Source organism: Lissotriton helveticus (genome assembly GCF_964261635.1).
Source record: "Lissotriton helveticus chromosome 1_1 unlocalized genomic scaffold, aLisHel1.1 SUPER_1_unloc_50, whole genome shotgun sequence".
NCBI classification, from domain to species: domain Eukaryota; kingdom Metazoa; phylum Chordata; class Amphibia; order Caudata; family Salamandridae; genus Lissotriton; species Lissotriton helveticus.
The window spans coordinates 506,967-525,243 of NW_027611693.1; the positions used below are offsets into that span (position 1 = coordinate 506,967).

Here is an 18,277-nt window from a genome sequence, read left to right on the forward strand (position 1 = left end):
GATTCGTTCATTCGAGAAGGCTGATTATGTGTCCTACAGCAAAACGTCAGCGTAGAGGGAGATTCTCTCGACCCACTCCTGATCAACTGGAATACCCCATATGAGAGGTCGTGGCGAACCTACGCACGTGAGAAGAACATAGGAGACAAGGAACATCCCTGTCGGATGGCAAAGACTCGGGAGACTGTTTTATTGGCGTGCATGCACGCTAGAGGGGCCACATACAAGAGCTTGACAGCAGCGCCTCTGGTTCAGCAAAGGAATCCCCTGTTGCATGTGGTATGCCATTAAGGTGTCGGAGATATAAGCGCGTTCCCTGGTGTGGCATAAAGCCCGGTTGATCAGGATGAACCACTGTTGCAATTACTGTCCGCAGGCAGATCGCCAGGGCCTACGCAAGGACCTTAGTCTCAAAATTAAGCAGGGAGGTAGGTCTATAAGACTCACACTCAGTTGCTGGTTCTTCCTTTTTTGGGATGACCACCACCTCAGACATTCTTTGGTCCTCTGGGAGACACCCTTATTTTCAGGCAGTCTGAAACCTCCTCTGGAGGTACTCCCTGATTTTATCATTCATGCTTTTATTTAATTCTATGGGGAGCTCATTAGGCCCCGTTGCGTGCCCTGTTTGCAAGGTTCCTATTGTCTTATTTATTTAGTCTACTGTCAGGTCTTGGTCTAGTGCGTCTCGGTCGTCATTCGTTAGCATTGGCAGGGTCAGGTCTTTCAGGAAGTCTCTCCCAGTATTTCCGTCCCCTTGTTGTCAGTGTCCTCAAGGATCACTGGCTTGAATTCATCCTATAGCACACAAGCTGATTCAACAGGCCGCCCGTTCTCCTTAAAATAGAAGTCTGCTCCATCTCTCATACGAGCTTTGAACGTCTTGTTTTTTAAATATCACGGATCAACCCTTGGGGGTAGCATGAAGTCCACAATCGGACCAACGAGTTGCATCTCAACCAGCGAATGGTCTGAGATCCCCCCTGCTATGTGCGTACCAGCTCTAAAATCATCTTTATGGACAGTCTGGGTGAAAAGATAGTTTAGGCATGCCAGACTACCATGTGCTGCAGACAGGTGTGTCCGGTTCTGATCCCCTCTTCCCCACTAGGGGCATTTAGGAGTACCATGAATATAGTATAGTGTCAGTTCTGTCCCTCCAGTCACCCCAATGCGTGTATGCTGTCGTAAGTGTCTTACCCTTTCAAAGGATGAGTCAGTCTTGTCTGGGTCTCTTTCCTTTTTACCGACACTTGAATGGCACCCCCGAAAACTCGAGAGAGCAATGACCCACCAGCAGGCTTTTGTGGAGCGCTTTTGTCCTGGATATAGTGCTGCATTGTTGTAAACGTATCTAGGACCCTATTTAAATATTCCCGATTCAGGCCCTTATGTGGTTATAACAAATCAAATCCTTATAAAGGCATAAGAATCATATCCATATTTAGTCATAGCCAATGCAGTCCAAATACGGCAAGGCTACTCCCATAGACTCCTAGAAAGTACAACGCGTTCTTTAAACAAACTAAGTCTCCAGCAGCCCGGGAATTCCCCCTGCTTTTGTTTTGATTTGTCCAAGAACTCCTGGAGTCCAGAAAGAACTGTAAGTTCTTAGTGACGTCTTATGTCCAACCTTACGTCAAACTCGGCACCTTCCAGGTATAAATATACCAACGTTTGCCTTAAGCAAACACACGGTGGTTTGGAGCAGATCGGCTATCTACTTACCCGAAGCCCAGCTGTAACGAGAGCCGAAGGAAGCCGACCCTCCCATTGACGCACTGAGAGACTTTTCTCCTGCTGAGAAATCCAGCTCCAGTGTTTCCAGTCACCCTTGCGGGTTGCTGGGAGATCGAGTCCTGAGAAAGAGATACAAGACCTCCTTCATTCTATAACCAAATTACGAAGCTGATTAGATCTTTAGAGAATTTTTGATTCAGATTCTTGGCAAAAACGAACTAAACTGCAGCTCACTTACTCCTTCCCACGTATTAGGCTTGAGTCAGGTACACCGGGGTAGGCGTATCTTAGAAGCACCAGTAGAGTACGTTTAGTCAATGATTTTATGTATGTATATATTTTATCCGTTTTAAGTATCATATGGCTCAGAAACCATATAAATGCTTTTACAGTATTATTTCATAATACTTCTTTTACTGTACGCACTTTACTTCATGACAAGTATTGCAATTGTGGCAATTCACTTCTCTTGCATGAGAAAGAGGACTGCTCAATAAATAACAACTTTTATTGAAAACGCCCGTCTCTCTATTTCTCTGCACTCCTGGTGAAACTAAGCATGCACGATTGACTGAGTGAAATAGCTGTCTACTGTTTTCCACGACTCTGGAGATATACTCCTTATTCTGGGGGGAGCAAAATTGTCATGTTTATGCAGCTGTAATCCCTTCTTGTCTATTCAGGGAAGTTAACACCTTATTGTGTACTCGAGAAAGTTTCTAGTGACCTCTGAGCTAGCTGGCAAACCTAATTAAGTCTAACATATTCAATAGAGACCTAGATGACCTCAGTCCCACGTCTAAACTATCGTTTATGTTATTCCAATGCGCAGAGCCTATTGGGAATATAGGAACTACACTACATGGCGCCCAACATTTGGTAAGGCGATAATCTAACGCTAGATACTAGAGTAACTCAGTCGTGCTTTTCACACAGACCCGTTTTTCCCGTAAAAACTCCAATATACGTCTGGAGTGGGTAAAAGGTTAATATCCACCAGAACTTAGTAGGAAGAGATTCCTATGTATTAGTTTTTGGTTTAGTCAACGTTGAAGGATATAGTGTTCCAAAATATTGTGCACCTAATCTTTGTTTCCTTGAAACTTGCTCTGCAACCGAAAAACTTTCTATCAGTAAAATGGTGGAAAGTGACGATGAAAGGGAGAGAGCTAGAATAGCAGATCAACTTCTAGCGGATGACACAAGTCTCCAAAATGAAGACCCGAATGCTATAATCATTCCGGTAAATGTAAGAAAAACTATAACTATTAAACTTATAAAAAATGGACTATCATTAAGAGGTGGTACAGTCATATTTGTGGTAGAGGCCCATGAATATCGGCAGACAGAGGTATTCTATTCATGGATACATTTTCCTGAAGCAAATCCAATAACACACGATTTCCACTATTACAAAATAGAGGAATCTCCAGAGGAATACTCCCCTTTCGAGGACGTTGAAATTCCACTAACATACCAAGAGCACCTGCTCTGGTTTAATGTCGCCATAAAACATCAAAATCACATTACCAGGCTCGGTCCACTAGGTAGACCAGGAGCCACATGGCCGGTTCTAGCCAGCTACACACCACATCCCGACATTGGAAAAATGTCAAGCGAAGAACTTTTAGTTAAACTAAAAGAATTAACAAAGGCATATAGAGAATTAGTTCAATTGGCAATTGACGGTACAACCATCCGCCAGAAATTGAAAGCAACAGATATAACAGAACAACCTTTTGAAATTGCAAGAATCATAGAAAAATCCTATGAAGAACCAGGTAGAGATAGTTTGCGTGGGAAACCACTAAAACCACAACTAAGTGAAAATCCTGAAAAAACCTTTATTAAAAATAATCTCAATACTCCAAAAAAGTGGTGGGAGGGTAATAAACAAACCACTCCCAGAGAAAAATTCCAGTGCAGAGGAAGATCTCCTCAACGGAGAGATAGATCTCCAGAACGAGGTGGCAAGTCTCCCCACAGAGAGCCCTCTGAAAAAAGATACAACCTTAGAGATAGGGATAAATTGAGAAAACCTGACAGATATCAAGATATTGATACACGTCCCTCTCGATCTTTTCAGAATTCCTCACAGAAATCGGAAAGAAGAGGATGGTCAGAACCCAAAGAAGAGCACGTCAAGTCCAAAGAGAAGGAACCTGCTCATCAAAGTAAAAAATCACAATTTCCAAAAAAGACGGTAGCTAGTATTAAAATAAAACATGCCGAGGATTTTGAGGACACAGCTGAAAAACGGAGAGTTGTCCCAGACAATGCTAAGCAGCGCAGCAGAAGTGACCATAGCTCGCAAGATCCTGATGAATCTTCTGGAGACAATGGACACAAATGAATACATTCAAGTGGAAACTGTAGACACCAGAGTTAGCATACCCTATAAATTATATGAAATCACATTGCGTGTAGAGGGGGACAAGACTAGGAAAATAAGGAGTCTCTTTTGGGATAACCTTTCGAAAGGCTATGATATCCTTCGAGCAGAAAAAGACTGGCCACCAGAGTTTGTCAGGGAGTGCCCACTTGGCGAAGAAATGATTATGCCTGCCTTCTCAAATCAAATTGCAATTCATAAAAAATACACATTTGCTAGAAAATGGGCAGTGGCCCAAGCCCCTGCATTATATAAAAATAATGTAGGATGGGATGAGGATTCTCCTCACCATAAAATCCAGTTAAAAAATCAACTGACTGCACAGAGGCAGTAAGTATCCTGTTAAGCAAGAAGCTAAAAAGCAAGTCAGGGACATCTTAGATCAACTTGAATATCAGGGGGTGATTGAAACATGCACCTCACAAATGAACAATCCTTTGTTTCCTGTCTCCAAGCCAGACGATTCATATTGTCTAGTTTTGGACTACAGACACTTAAACTCTTGTTGCAAAAAATTTGCAGTACAAAACTCACACAGTGCAGCACTAATGAATAACATTGTGCGCAAAAAATATAAAACGACATTAGATATTTCAAATGGTTTCTTTTGTCAAAACATTGCACCTGAAAGCAGGTATTTGACCGCTTTCTCAACAATGAGGGCAGAAAAACAATTTTGCCGTCTCCCACAGGGATTCAAGAATAGCCCAGGATTATTCTCAGCCAGGGTAACAGAGTTACTACAAATGTATGATGATGAGGCATTATCTTATGTCGATGACATCTATCTTACAGACGACGACCTGGAGACACACTTGAAAAGAGTGAACACCATAATACTTGGGTTCGCAGCTGAAGGGTACAAGTTCAACTTTAAAAAGTCACGAATTGCTCACCTAACTGTCCTGTTTTTAGGATATGAATTATCAAGTGAAGGCAAAAGCCTAGCAGATAACTTCTTAGAGAAGTGTGCAGTACTCCAAGCTCCAAAAACGCTGAAGAACTTACAATCAATACTAGGTTTCCTGAATTTCGGAAGAACATACATTCTAAATTATGCAGAGAGGTTTAAACCTCTATACGAATTAATAAACCTGATTTCAAACCAATTAATTGGACTCAGAAACACACAGAAATTTTAAGATCATTACAAACAGACATGTTAACCAAAACAAAACTGCAAACACGCGTAAACGTGCGCAACCTTGTAATCCGAGTCATCCCAGGAAGATGCAAATTCACATACCTGACCACTAATGAGGGAGAAACGGTGCCAATATCTTATAAATCAAACTTGTACACACAAGCTGAAATGAAATTCAGTTCAACTGAAAAAATTCTGACTGCGGTTCAAACTGCTGTAGCAAAAGAAAGAGCCCTAGCCCAAGGCAAGAGCATATCTGTTTTAACAGCAGTATCAACCCTTGAGGCAGTAACAAGACCACGCATTCCAAATGCTGTGGCATTAGATCCAAAATGGATACAATGGGAAAATTATCTTGCTTCAGAAGACGTGAAACACGCTTTTGATCCGAAAATGAAAAAACTAGAAGATCTGGAATACGAACATGAATATCCTCTGCCAATCGCAATTCTGCCTCTCGAACAATACACCTGTGTAATCTACACGGACAGATTTGCACAACACTACGTTGTGGATAAAAAATCTTATAATGCAGCGTGCGCAATTGTCAAAGGTCGCTGGCGCTTAGGTAAATTCAGACCGATAATCACCAAAACTGAATCACTCAGAAACTGTACAGCTCAGCGAGCTGAAATAAGATCTTTAAAGATGGCGCTTGAAAATGCCGATCGCGAATTCCCCACACTAATAGTGTGCGATTCGCATTACTGCGTCCAGTCTTACAATAATGACATGCAGACATGGATCAGAAAACGGTTACAAAGATGAGACAGGTGCCACAGTAAAGCATAAAAAACTTTGGGAACAGGTAGTTCTTTTGCAGAAAGAACTACGAAAGACTCACGTGATACATACACTGAGTCATCAACGTGATGGTGTTCACGTTGCAGGGAATTCATTGGCTAACAGAGCCACAGCGGAAGCTGTTCAATCGGCTTCCGTAGCTACAAAAAAGCATACTAGAAAACAAATAGACGGTGAAACGCTACTAGCAGTAAAAACCTCAATGAAAGGCAACTATGCGGCGTTACCTCTAAATTATCCACTCGGAAATAAATACATAATTGATGCAAACTCTGTTCCTTTTGCTCAAATCCCTGGAGTGGGGGATAGAGTAATTCCAAAACACAAACCGGAGAGCTTACTTGATTCAAGAAGCACACATGGGATTGGGTCTGAGGCACCTAGAGATCTTGAAATCTCTAATAGAATTACAATCACAATACTGGTGGCCGGGGATGAGCGTGCACATTTATAACTTTGCAATGAATTGTCAAAACTGCAATAGAGATCGCAGTTGTTAACCGGACCAGACAATTACCAGGACACCTTTATTAGAAAGCATTAGGCTATCTATACGCAGAAATCCAGACGGAGAAATGCGATCCCATAATTATTAAGACGAGATTCATTTAGATGTGGCCCCAGCACTCGGCTGACGCAAAATCTGTTATAAAACATATGCGAGTCTTTATCGGCACATACGCAATTGGGATGCTACATTCTGACCAGGGTCCTGCGTTTAGCTCTCGGGCTTACAAGGAGGCCATGGCCACCATGGGCATTGCATTGCGGTACTCTAGTCCATTCCATCCCGAGGGAAATGCGGTAGTGGAGAGATAAAACTGTGACATAAAGCAATCTATAACAGCGAGGGTATTAGGTTCGGGTGACGGGTGGGTCAAACATCTAACAAGTGTCCAACGTAGTCCTAATAATCTGCCAAGAAATTCTCTAGGAGATATCACTCCGTACGAACTTTTGTTTGGTACTAGAATGATCATTCAGGATCTAGATTGTCAGACTTCAGTGGTGAAACAAAAAGCCTTTGATATCAAAGATCGTTTGGCTGTTTTACAGGACTTAAATGAAACAAGAAGAAGTCTAAGTAACACAAAGCTAAAGCCAACGGCCACTGAAGAAAAACCACCTGTCCCAGCAAGACCTGTCTGGATTCCAAAGATTGGGGATCTGGTCAGAGAAAAGATCGCGGTGATCAAGGAATTTGGGCCTTCTTACAGAAAAGCAGTACCTGTCTTAGCTGTCAGCGGAACAAGATCACTAGTACTACCGCCCCTTGCTGGTAAAAAGGAGAACAGAGTTGTATCAATCGACCTGGTAAACCCACAATCATGTGGCCAATAATAAGTTGTAGGCCCAGTGGACTCCCAAGAAATAGCGGAAGACCAAATCTTGCTACAATCCAAGAGGTTCAAACTGAGAGACTAATCACATTTGATAAACCTGCAGTGAATAAAAAAAGGACTATGCAACAAAGCCATGGAACTTGTGCCTCTTGAAACCCAAATTTCAATAGTTCGTCAAGAAACACCAGTCTACAATGATGTAGCCTCTGAACATACATATCCAAAGATAAATGAAAATCCGGAAGCAATTCAAACAATTGACAGAACTGCATCTGGCTACTTCATCAATTTAGATGACTGTTCTGATGATCCAAGTGAACATGAAGAAACGCCAGCAACAAAAACTTTCAAAGAAAAAATAACTGAACTCTTTCATCAACTCAAAGAAACATATCTGATTTCAACATGGATTGAATTATGGATTGTGTTAGGTGTACTTTTCCTCCTTCTGTGGCTCATCTTGATTTTAAGTTTGGGTAGATTTATTGATGGAAAACATAGTACAATGGACACAGCAAGTCAGAACATCAACTTGGTCCTAAAGCCTCACAGATCCTCTCACATCGAAAAAAGAGAACGGTCATCAGTGAACATCACAGCCAATCCTATACCCGGTGGGATAGCATGGGACACAACCGATTACGAAATCTATGGCCCGATTGAGCTCTTGAAATATCCACATCAATTCAAGGTTTCCTTAAGTGACTTTGTATCACCAAGTACTTTCTCTGATGATTGGGACTTTGAAAATATTAATAATATGATGTCAGATTTACAAATGTCAGCTAAATTCACAGAGGATGATTATTTACAGGGTTCATCAAATTATGAAGAAATGTACTGTTTTAATCATTATGGTCATCACTATTTGCATAAATCTGCTAATCCTAGAAATGTTTTTAATTATAACCAATGGAACATTGTCCAACTCCGCCAAAAGGCAGCTCAAAAACATTTCATGAGAAATTCCCATACTTCTCAGGGTTTAACAACACTGATCCAGAAACGTTTTATTCTAAACTGTTAAATAAGACAGGAATGAAAAACATGTTGACAAATACTAAATTGATTTATTCTGAAAAATTTTATGAAAAAATGTCTACATTTGGTTTTGATTTTTGGAAAAACAACATTGAGACAAAAACCATCTGGGGTACAAAAGACTGGCAGGTACAAGGTTTAGAATCATTATTTAGAACCTGCATGATCCCAGAACAGATAATATTCCTGAATGACACCATTCAGCAAACAACCTGTCTTGGCTTGGCCAAGATAAAAGACTTAAACAATCCGTCTATTCCAAAGCCCATGATAGTAATAGCACTACAGATGTAGAGATAGACGTATCCCATATTTTACACCAAAACAGAACAAATCCTGTTTGGAAAAAATGGTTTATCTGGCCCACAGACACAAATAACTGCCAAGATAGATTCCTGAACAAAACACAGGGGTTCAAACAGAACAGGCCAGACCCAAGATATTCCCAGAGACAACATCCAGGGATAGTTACAACATATAGTGTAGGAAAACTATGCCTTGAGTGGCTACAGAAATCCACACTGCCTGAAATTAAGCAACACTTAACTTTACTTAAAGAAGGTGCTGACTTGCGAGATTTCATACTGGGACCTCGCAAACAGGGTCAAAAATGTTTCATATATGCCGGTATATACGCTGCTTACAACGAAGCTTGGAAAGTGACGCAAATTGAAACTGCTAAAAAAATACGAGAAATTGATACATTTGGAAAAATCACTGTCTGTAGTGGACAATGGGTTAACGACTCTGTCCTCCATAATTTATTCACTGAACAGCATTGTATCATCTGCTATTGATATAATAGAGCAGGACTTGCTAATGTTACAATATGGCCAGTCCCAATTGCGTTCTATTGTACAGCTAGGCTGGACGTTGCAAAATCTGCGTTCAGGCTACGTGCCATGGCGTGTAATCAACATAACGTCATTATTTTCTATCTTTAACCTTACTGATAAACAAATCAGTTTGGCACAAAAAGGAGCAGACTATACGATTCTGAGCATTGAAAAACTTGAGAGATTACCATTGACAATGTCAGAGAGACCTGTCATTGAATGAATAATACATGGTACAATTACAATTCCGATAACAACTTTTCAGTTTCAATATTGCCAAAAGTATATACCAGCAGGCCTGTATGAAAGGTTGGGTAAAGGATACATCAAGTCAACCTGGAATTTACCTTATACACATAAATGTTATAGTGAAGGGAAAAAAGAAGTATTTCTTAGTGGCAACAACTGTAAAAATTCACTAAGCGGTACACTTCTGTGTCAAGGTAGTAACTTACATGGAGCCTGCGAAGGTTCATCAAATAACCTTTCATGTCACCTGCATGGCACCCCTGCAACACAGATAGAGCCTTTTGGCAGACAGCTTTTCAACGGCGGCTATGTTATAACAAGTGACCACAGCTGTTGTGGCATGGTGCCAGGAATAGCCTATCTCGTGAGCGTTACTTCCAGGGTCATTTGCTGTATGCAAGTATTGTATCCAAACAGCAAACCAGAGAAGGAGACAGCAATAGGGCCTTCTCTGAATATCTTTTCTATTCGAATTGATACATTAAGCAGAATGAAGTCTATTCTTTTACAGACAACTGTGCCTTTAACCTCGTCCAAAGAGACGTATGATCTGCAAGTTGCAAGGACAGCGGCAGAGATACATACCCTATTATCAACAAATTGCCCAGTGCATTTCGTAGAAATGTTAAGCCAAATTTTAAACATGTCTGATACCAGTGGCATCACACTTGTATTTAAGACAATTTTTTCGGGACTGTTAGCACCCTTTGAAACAGTTCTGGGCATCTTCCCGAATTTTGTGCATTCTTCATTCGGCGGCCTGCCTCTTCTTTTGGGACTCGTAGCAGGAATTTTATTTTTGTTCATTCTGCTCAGATATGGCAAGCCAAGCCACAGACAAAACTCAGGCTACAATGGAAGAAACGATCCTGGCTATACGATACCGAGAACGGATTACTAAAGTCCTCGGCTAAGAGATCTGAGTACTACCTGGTTTCTTTCATTCAGACCAATCTGGCAAGATTGCATCTTACCTGTGCTTCGATGTCTGCTATGCGGAGAAGAATGCGTGTTGGAAGTCTGTCTTACACTACCATCCGCAGTACCAATGGATATCAATACTTTGCTTGGTTCGGTAATGGCTCATGCAATGTGTTGTCCCCAGCGGCTACCTATTCTGATGACGGCATTCGTTGAGACTTCACCATTACAATTAGGTGGCGGTGAAGTATGAGATGAAAGCAGCACCACACAGGTACAACCTTCTGTGAGCATTGCTGATCCAGACATCGATGATGGCAATGATTCTCACATATGCACTATTTCAGCTTTTTCGAACTTGGTCGAACTTTCACCTACTGTTGTAGACCAATTTTTCGCAAGCCTGTCTGATTTGATGTTCTCTCCTAACAACGAGAATAACTTTTGAAACAACGAGCACACAGCGTTCCCTGAACTCTGAATTCGGACTTCAGTTTTTGATAAACAACACTACTGAAAACAATTGGAACTATTTTTCCCCCCGAAAGTGAAATTATTTTTCCATTCCCAAAATATTAACTTTTTTTTTGGCACATGGTACTCTGCTTAAAGTAGAACTATTCTTAGAGAACAGAACTTCTATTTTTAGAGACTCTAGAGACAATATTTTTAACTTAGCCTCCAGCACATGTACAGTATTGTATAAATATGTGATGAAATGGTCTTGACCTTCTCTTCTGTATTAAGAGCCATTTCATAAATGTAATTTTCGCAATTCATTCAGCCAAAATGTATATATGCATTATCTGAATTATACCACTGCTTGAAAAACGTACAGTATAAATACTCATTTTCGTGTATATACCATATACCATTTCAAATGCATTTTATTTATTTTTGGGGTGGGTTGGAAAACAAATGCATCGTTATATGTTTAGTATTGCTTAGTATTTAGTAATGATGGACATTATACGTGGAGTGGGTGTTGTAAACGTATCTAGGACCCTATTTAAATATTCCAGATTCATGCCCTTATGTGGTTATAACAAATCATATCCTTATGAAGGCATAAGAATCATATACATATTTAGTCATAGCCAATGCAGTACAAATACGGCAAGGCTACTCCCATGGACTCCTAGAAAGTACAACATGTTCTTTAAACAAACCAAGCCTCCAGCAGTCCGGGAATTCCCCCTGCTTTTGTTTTGATTTGTCCAAGAACTCCTGGAGTCCAGAAAGAACTGTAAGTTCTTAGTGACGTCTTATGTCCAACCTTACGTCAAACTCTGCACCTTCCAGGTATAAATATACCAACGTTTGCCTTAAGCAAACACACGGTGGTTTGGAGCAGATCGGCTATCTATTTACCCGAAGCACAGCTGTAACGAGAGTCGAAGGAAGCCGACCCTCCCATTGACGCACTGAGAGAGACGCTGTCTTTTCTCCTGCCGAGAAATCCAGCTCCAGTGTTTCCAGTCACCCTTGCGGGTTGCTGGGAGATCGAGTCCTGAGAAAGAGATACAAGAGCTCCTTCATTCTATAACCAAGGTACGTAGCTGATTAGATCCTTAGAGAATTCTTGATTCAGATTCTTGGCAAAAACTAACTTAACTTAAACTGCAGCTCACTTACTCCTTCCCACGTATTAGGCTTAGGTCAGGTACACCGGGGTAGGCGTATCTTAGAAGCGCCAGTTGAGTACTTTTAGTCAATGATTTTATGTATGTATATATTTTATCAGTTTTAAGTATCATACGGCTCAGAAACCATATAAATGCTTTTACAGTATTATTTCATAATACTCTTTTTACTGTACGCACTTTACTTCATGACAAGTATTGCAATTGTGGCAATTCACTTCTCTTGCATGAGAAAGAGGACCGCTCAATAAATAACAACTTTTATTGAAAACACCGTCTCTCTATTTCTCTGCACTCCTGGTGAAACTAAGCATGCACGATTGACTGAGTGAAATAGCTGTCTATTGTTTTCCGCGACTCTGGAGATATACTCCTTATTCTGGGGGTAGCAAAGTTGTCATGTTTATGCGGTTGTCAGAAACGAATCCCTTCTTGTCTATTCAGGAAAGTTAACACCTTCTTGTTTACTCGAGAAAGTTTCTAGTGACCTCTGAGCTAGCTGGCAAACCTAATTAAGTCTAACATATTCAATAGAGACCTAGATGACCTCAGTCCTACGTCTAAACTATCTTTTATGTTATTCCAATGCACAGAGCCTATTGGGAATATAGTAACTACACTACAGCATTCTGTAGGGCACCCACTCTGTCTTTTTTTTGCAGTTGCCTGAAGATCAGCAGTCCCAAGGTAGCAGTCACACCTGGCCTGTCGGTAAGTGCAGCCCCTCTGGAGGCCTGACCATCAGCAATTGAGCCCACATTGTGGCCGGCTGGAACACAGGCGTAAGCTCAGACAGGGTGTTCGACACTGGAGTGGTTGTAGTCCCTCATGGGCCTCTGACACAGAGGAGTCAGAAATTCAGCAGCTAAAAGCCCAACACAGGCTCTCCAGGAAGTCAGTAGATTCAGACTCTGTTGTGTTAGGAATTTGTCAAATGCAACCTTGAACGGGACGGTTGGCAGCACACAATCGTCCTACTGGGCCTCAACAATCATGTCGTAGAGTTTTATTATCTGCCTTCAACTGTTGGGAGAGTCTTGGCGGGGCGGGGTCCCTCAGACTAGCTGGTCCAGCTGGATGGCTTTCCGGCCCGCCCTACAGATAACGGGGATGTGTTGGACCTTGCTTCTTCCAGGACAGCGTTGTCCTCCTGCTGGATAGTCAAACTCCCTTCCCTGCAGATTATGTCCCCTCAACTTAGATAAACTGTCAGGCTGACACCGTCCCTGGTGCCACAGCAGGCACCTGAGTACTTTGTAGAGCACATTATTCCTTGGTAACAGAGGACTTTGAACAAGGGTATAAAAGAGGGATATATGGTCCCACTTGTTTACACAACTGGCAGGCAGGTGATGCAGTTTACTCTGTCGCACTCTCACATTGCATTTATGCTATGCACACCAACACCCTAAACATGCACTTGATGTTATTGCAAAGTCTGGACACAGGCATAGAAATGGAGCATTACATGGGTGTGTCAGTAGGACGCCCCTACACTGACCATGATGCAAAGATCTCATCAGGCTATTGATCCTTACAACAGGGTGTATTGCCACCACCGCTCTAGCTGTTCTGCCTTAAATGAGGGCACACTTGGTGTGACCCTCCAGGTCACAGGACCGGTCCAAAATCTCTCATAGTCCCTTGTTTGAAGTTGCATAGTACTGGGGTGGCAGAAAAATCTTATGTAATTGTTTTGTGGTAAATTTATCCCAGTAACATGCAGTTACAAGTTTGACGCCATGGACTGGGGAGTTGCCACGAGGAACAGATTCTTCTCCCTGTCAAACCACATGCCATTCACTATTACATAGTGTTTTTATTTACCACTTGTTTTAAGCAGGTGGTAGATATATGCATGTGGTTGGTTGGGGGGAGATGGGTGAAGCAGGGGAGGGAAGAGGTAAGCATTTTCTAACAGAGGGAAGAATTGTGTGTTTCCCCCAGTTAGTAAAAAAACAGCATAAGTCTTGGCTGCTTCTGCTGCACCCAGAGTCTTGTGGGTCTTTTCAGTCTAATTTTTCTGTCTGGTAAAAGATTGCGTCCTGTTTTTCTGCACCCGGTAAATCCAGGTGCAGAAAAACCTAACAACTGATAATCAGGTGGAATAAAATGAACACATGAAAGTACTCCTTAATTTCATTGCCCTTGATTCATACTGTGGACCATAGTTGAGGGATTGGCTCGCAACATACAATAGATTTGCGTGCGGCAGAGGCCAGAGCTCAAAAGTCAGGATACCAGATACAAGTAGGTGGTAACTCAGGGCGGGGGAAACGCCTGTTGTCCGTGGAGGGGAAATTCCCATCCTAGAAATCTACATCAGAATTAATTAATAGTATTCTATTTTAAATATCTTTTTGGTGCCAGTCCATATGACTTTAATGTCTGCTTTTGGGATTCTATGTTACAAGTCCATAGGGTACATGTATCCTTTCTGAGCTTAATAAAATGTTGGGAATTCTACAAATCCTCACTCACCGATCCAAGTACTCTCAGGCTACAATTCTACACTCTGCTCTGTATGAAGAACAGCTCAACACTTTCAAAATTCTGCATTGATATGGCTTGTAAATTATTTTTGGGGATATTTACATGTATTAACTATTTAATTTTAATACTATAGGTGATTGAAATTACAGACGAAGAAAGCAAGATTTAGCACCAGCCAACTGAATGTTAGTGGCATAAGAAGGTTTATTTTGAAAAACTGATTGACATCCAGAGTTCTAAGTTTAAACAATTTCCAAAATCTAGGTGTGGCGAGGAAGTGGGAGCTGAGGAAGGTACTATACATGTAAGTGAAGTCTCTAATTTTACATTTCATTAACCCAGAGCAAAGCCACATCTATCCACACAGCATCAGAGATAATGCCAGAAAGACCAATCACAACATCCTCATCTGAAATATTATCAGAAAGACAAATTGCCTCAGCATGACAGAATAACGTTCATCTAAAGCACGCATTATCTAAAGCATCATGTAATTCCAGAGTGGAAGCACACACTGCATAAAAGAAAGATATAACAAAAGGTTTCTTCTGCAGACCATCAAAGAAAAGACACTGAAAGAAGACTCCGAAGCTGACACGCTAACAACCAAAAGATTGGAAAATCACCTTTGTTCAACAACCGTTTTTAACCAGTTACGCAAGTTTGAGACTATCTGCCTCGGGATACAACACTGCGACCCACTCTGCTCACTCTGGCGAAAACCTTAAAAATTCACCCCTATATTGTGTTCATGACCATCTCAGATTGTTTCTTTTTTATTGTGTACTGTTCTGTAATTCTATGTAAATTGCCTCAACATTATCTGTTGTGAAGGAGTGATATGTAAAACTGTTAAATATAAAAATGGATTAAATGAGCACCGTTGCGCTATAGCTAATGTAAATAAATCCTCGTCTTCAGAACTACAATCCTTAACCTTCCACCAAACATAGAAAGGGTAAAAGGAACTGATGTTCTGCGACTGGTGAGACACAATATTACTGTGCATGTTCTAATGTTCTCAGTTACTGCCATTATGCCAGTGCAAAAATGTACTTATCAGTTTAATCATTAAATATCAGACTAACACCTTATCACTGCATTGCTAAGAACCTATACAAATAGATTTGAGAAAAACTTCAGTCACAAAATAAGTTGCTACCGGAGAGGCTATAACCAAAAGACTGTTATTTGCTAGAAACATTTCAACAGGTTTTAAAGGGCTGCATCCAGACATATTGTGCTCAATTTAAGTGTTAAGAAGATTACACGTAATTTAGTTTAAAAATAAATGCTGAACATTATCTAAACAAGCCCGACTCTAAAATCGGGTTCACTCTTACTGTGGCATATAAGCAAGAGAAAACTAAATGTAGAGATATTAACTCAAGGAATACACCTTATGAAAACACGGGCTGTGAGAACAAATTCAGTGTTAAAACTCGCCTCAATCAAAGCAAAGTAACTCAAGTTGGGGAAAAAAGTTACCTGTGCCAAAAAAGATTCGGCCATAAATCTCATCTCACTGAATTTGAGAGAATGCACACTGGGAAAAACCACTCTCAGTGCTCTGAATGCCAAAAAAGTTTCAGCTTTACATCTTATCTCACAGAACATATGAGAATCCACACTGGGGACAAACCTTATCAGTGCTCTGAATGCCTGAAAAGGTTTTGTAACAGACAATGTCTTTCTCGACATGTATTAACCCACTCTATGGAAAAACCTTACCGGTGCTCTGAATGCCAGAATTATTTCAGTAAAAAAAGAGACCTTATTGTACATATAAGGACCCACACTGGGGAAAAACCTTATCAGTGCTCTGAATGCCAGAAAAGGTTTTGCACAAAACAAAGTCTTTCTCACCATGTATTAACCCACACTGGGGAAAAACCTTATCAGTGCTCTGAATGCCAGAAAAGGTTTTGTAAAAAACAAAGTCTTTTTCAACATGTATTAACCCACACTGGGGAAAAACCTTATCAGTGCTCAGATTGCCAGAAATGTTTCAATGCCATAACCCATCTCACTCGGCATAGAAGAACTCACACTGGAGAGAAACCTTATCAGTGCTCGGAATGCCAGAAATGTTTCATTGACAAAAACAGTCTCACTCATCATATAAGAACCCACACTGGGGAGAAACCTTTTCAGTGCTCTGAATGCCAGAAATGTTTCAGGGTAAGAAAAAGACTCACTGAACATACAAGAATCCACACTGGGGAAAAACCTTATCAGTGCTCGGAATGCCAGAAAAGGTTTTGTAAAAAACAAAGTCTTTCTCTACATTCAATGAACCACACTGGGGAAAAACCTTATCAGTGCTCTGAATGCCAGAAATGTTTCAGTTTAAAAAGTAGACTCACACAGCACATCAGAATCCACACTGGGGAAAACCCTCATCAGTGCTCTGAATGCCCAAAACATTTCATCCGTAAATCACTTCTAACTGCACATGTGAGAATCCACACTGGAGAAAAACCTTATCAGTGCTCTGAATGCCAGAAATGTTTCAAAAACAAACTCAGTCTCACTCAGCATATACAGACCCACACTGGGGAAAAACCTTATCAGTGCTCTGAATGCCAGAAATGTTTCAAAAACAAACTCAGTCTCACTCAGCATATACAGACCCACACTGGGGAAAAACCTTATCAGTGCTCTGAAAGCCAGGAAAGGGTTTGTAACCAACAAAGTCTTTCTCAACATTCAATAACCCATTCTGTGGAACATCCTTATCAGTGCTCTGAATGCCAGAAATGTTTCAATATAAAAAGTAGTCTCACACGGCACATAAGAATCCACACTGGGGAAAAACCTTATCAGTGCATTGAATGTCAGAAATGTTTCAGTGAAAAAAGAATACTCACTACACATATAAGAACCCACACTGGGGAAAAACCTTATCAGTGCATTGAATGCCACAAATGTTTCAGTGAAAAAATCAATCTCACTCACCATATAAGAACCCATACTGGGGAAAAACCTTATCAGTGCTCCGAATGCCAAAAATGTTTCAGCTGTAAATATGATCTCACTGCACATGTGAGAATCCACACTGGGGGAAAAACATTATCAGTGCTCTAAATGTCAGAAAAGACTCAGAGGTAGTGATGGTTACATGCACCATAAGAAAACACACCATCAAAAATACTTCAGTGTTCCAAGTGCCAGAAAAGCATCAATTTTAAATGCAATCTCACTCTACATGAGCAGACGCACACAGGGAAAAAACATTACCAATGCTGTGAATGCCAGAAATTCCTATTTTTTGATAGGCACAGCCTTATTAACCATAATCAACTCCATAGTGATGAAAACCTTATGAGTGCCCTGAATGCCAGAAAAGCTGCAGAGAAAAACGCTATCTCGCCATGAGAAACTCCACACTGGAGAAAATCCTTATGCCATAAAAGCTTGAATCTGAAAGACAGAGTTATGCTTCATGAGATATCCCACTCTGGGGAAAAACCTTATGAGTGCTCGAAATGCAAGCAAAGTTTTGGTCACAAATTACTTCTCACGTGTCAGGAGCAAACTCACAAGGGAGAAAAAAGCCTTATGTGTGTTCGGAATGTCAGATAAGGTTTATTCACGAATACAATGTCATTTCACATGAGAGAATTCACACTGGACTAAAGCCTTATACAGGAGGGGAAAGCCAGAAACGT

The 18,277-nt window shown here is 40.9% G+C and overlaps 1 protein-coding gene and 1 long non-coding RNA gene across 2 annotated transcripts in view; both read left to right on the forward strand.

Moving 5' to 3' along the window:
* Positions 1-15,437, forward strand: part of LOC144806165 (uncharacterized) — a 40,670-nt gene extending 25,233 nt beyond the window's left edge. The window contains exon 3 of the long non-coding RNA XR_013605708.1: positions 14,740-15,437. This is a non-coding gene — a long non-coding RNA (uncharacterized LOC144806165). The remainder of the gene's footprint in view (positions 1-14,739) is intronic.
* A 532-nt stretch (positions 15,438-15,969) lies between these two features.
* Positions 15,970-17,828, forward strand: LOC144806173 (uncharacterized). Its single transcript, XM_078672593.1, has one exon. It carries the CDS (start codon positions 16,146-16,148, stop codon positions 17,691-17,693), a length of 1,548 nt encoding a protein of 515 aa, XP_078528719.1. The 5' UTR covers positions 15,970-16,145; the 3' UTR covers positions 17,694-17,828.
* Positions 17,829-18,277: the final 449 nt, after the last annotated feature.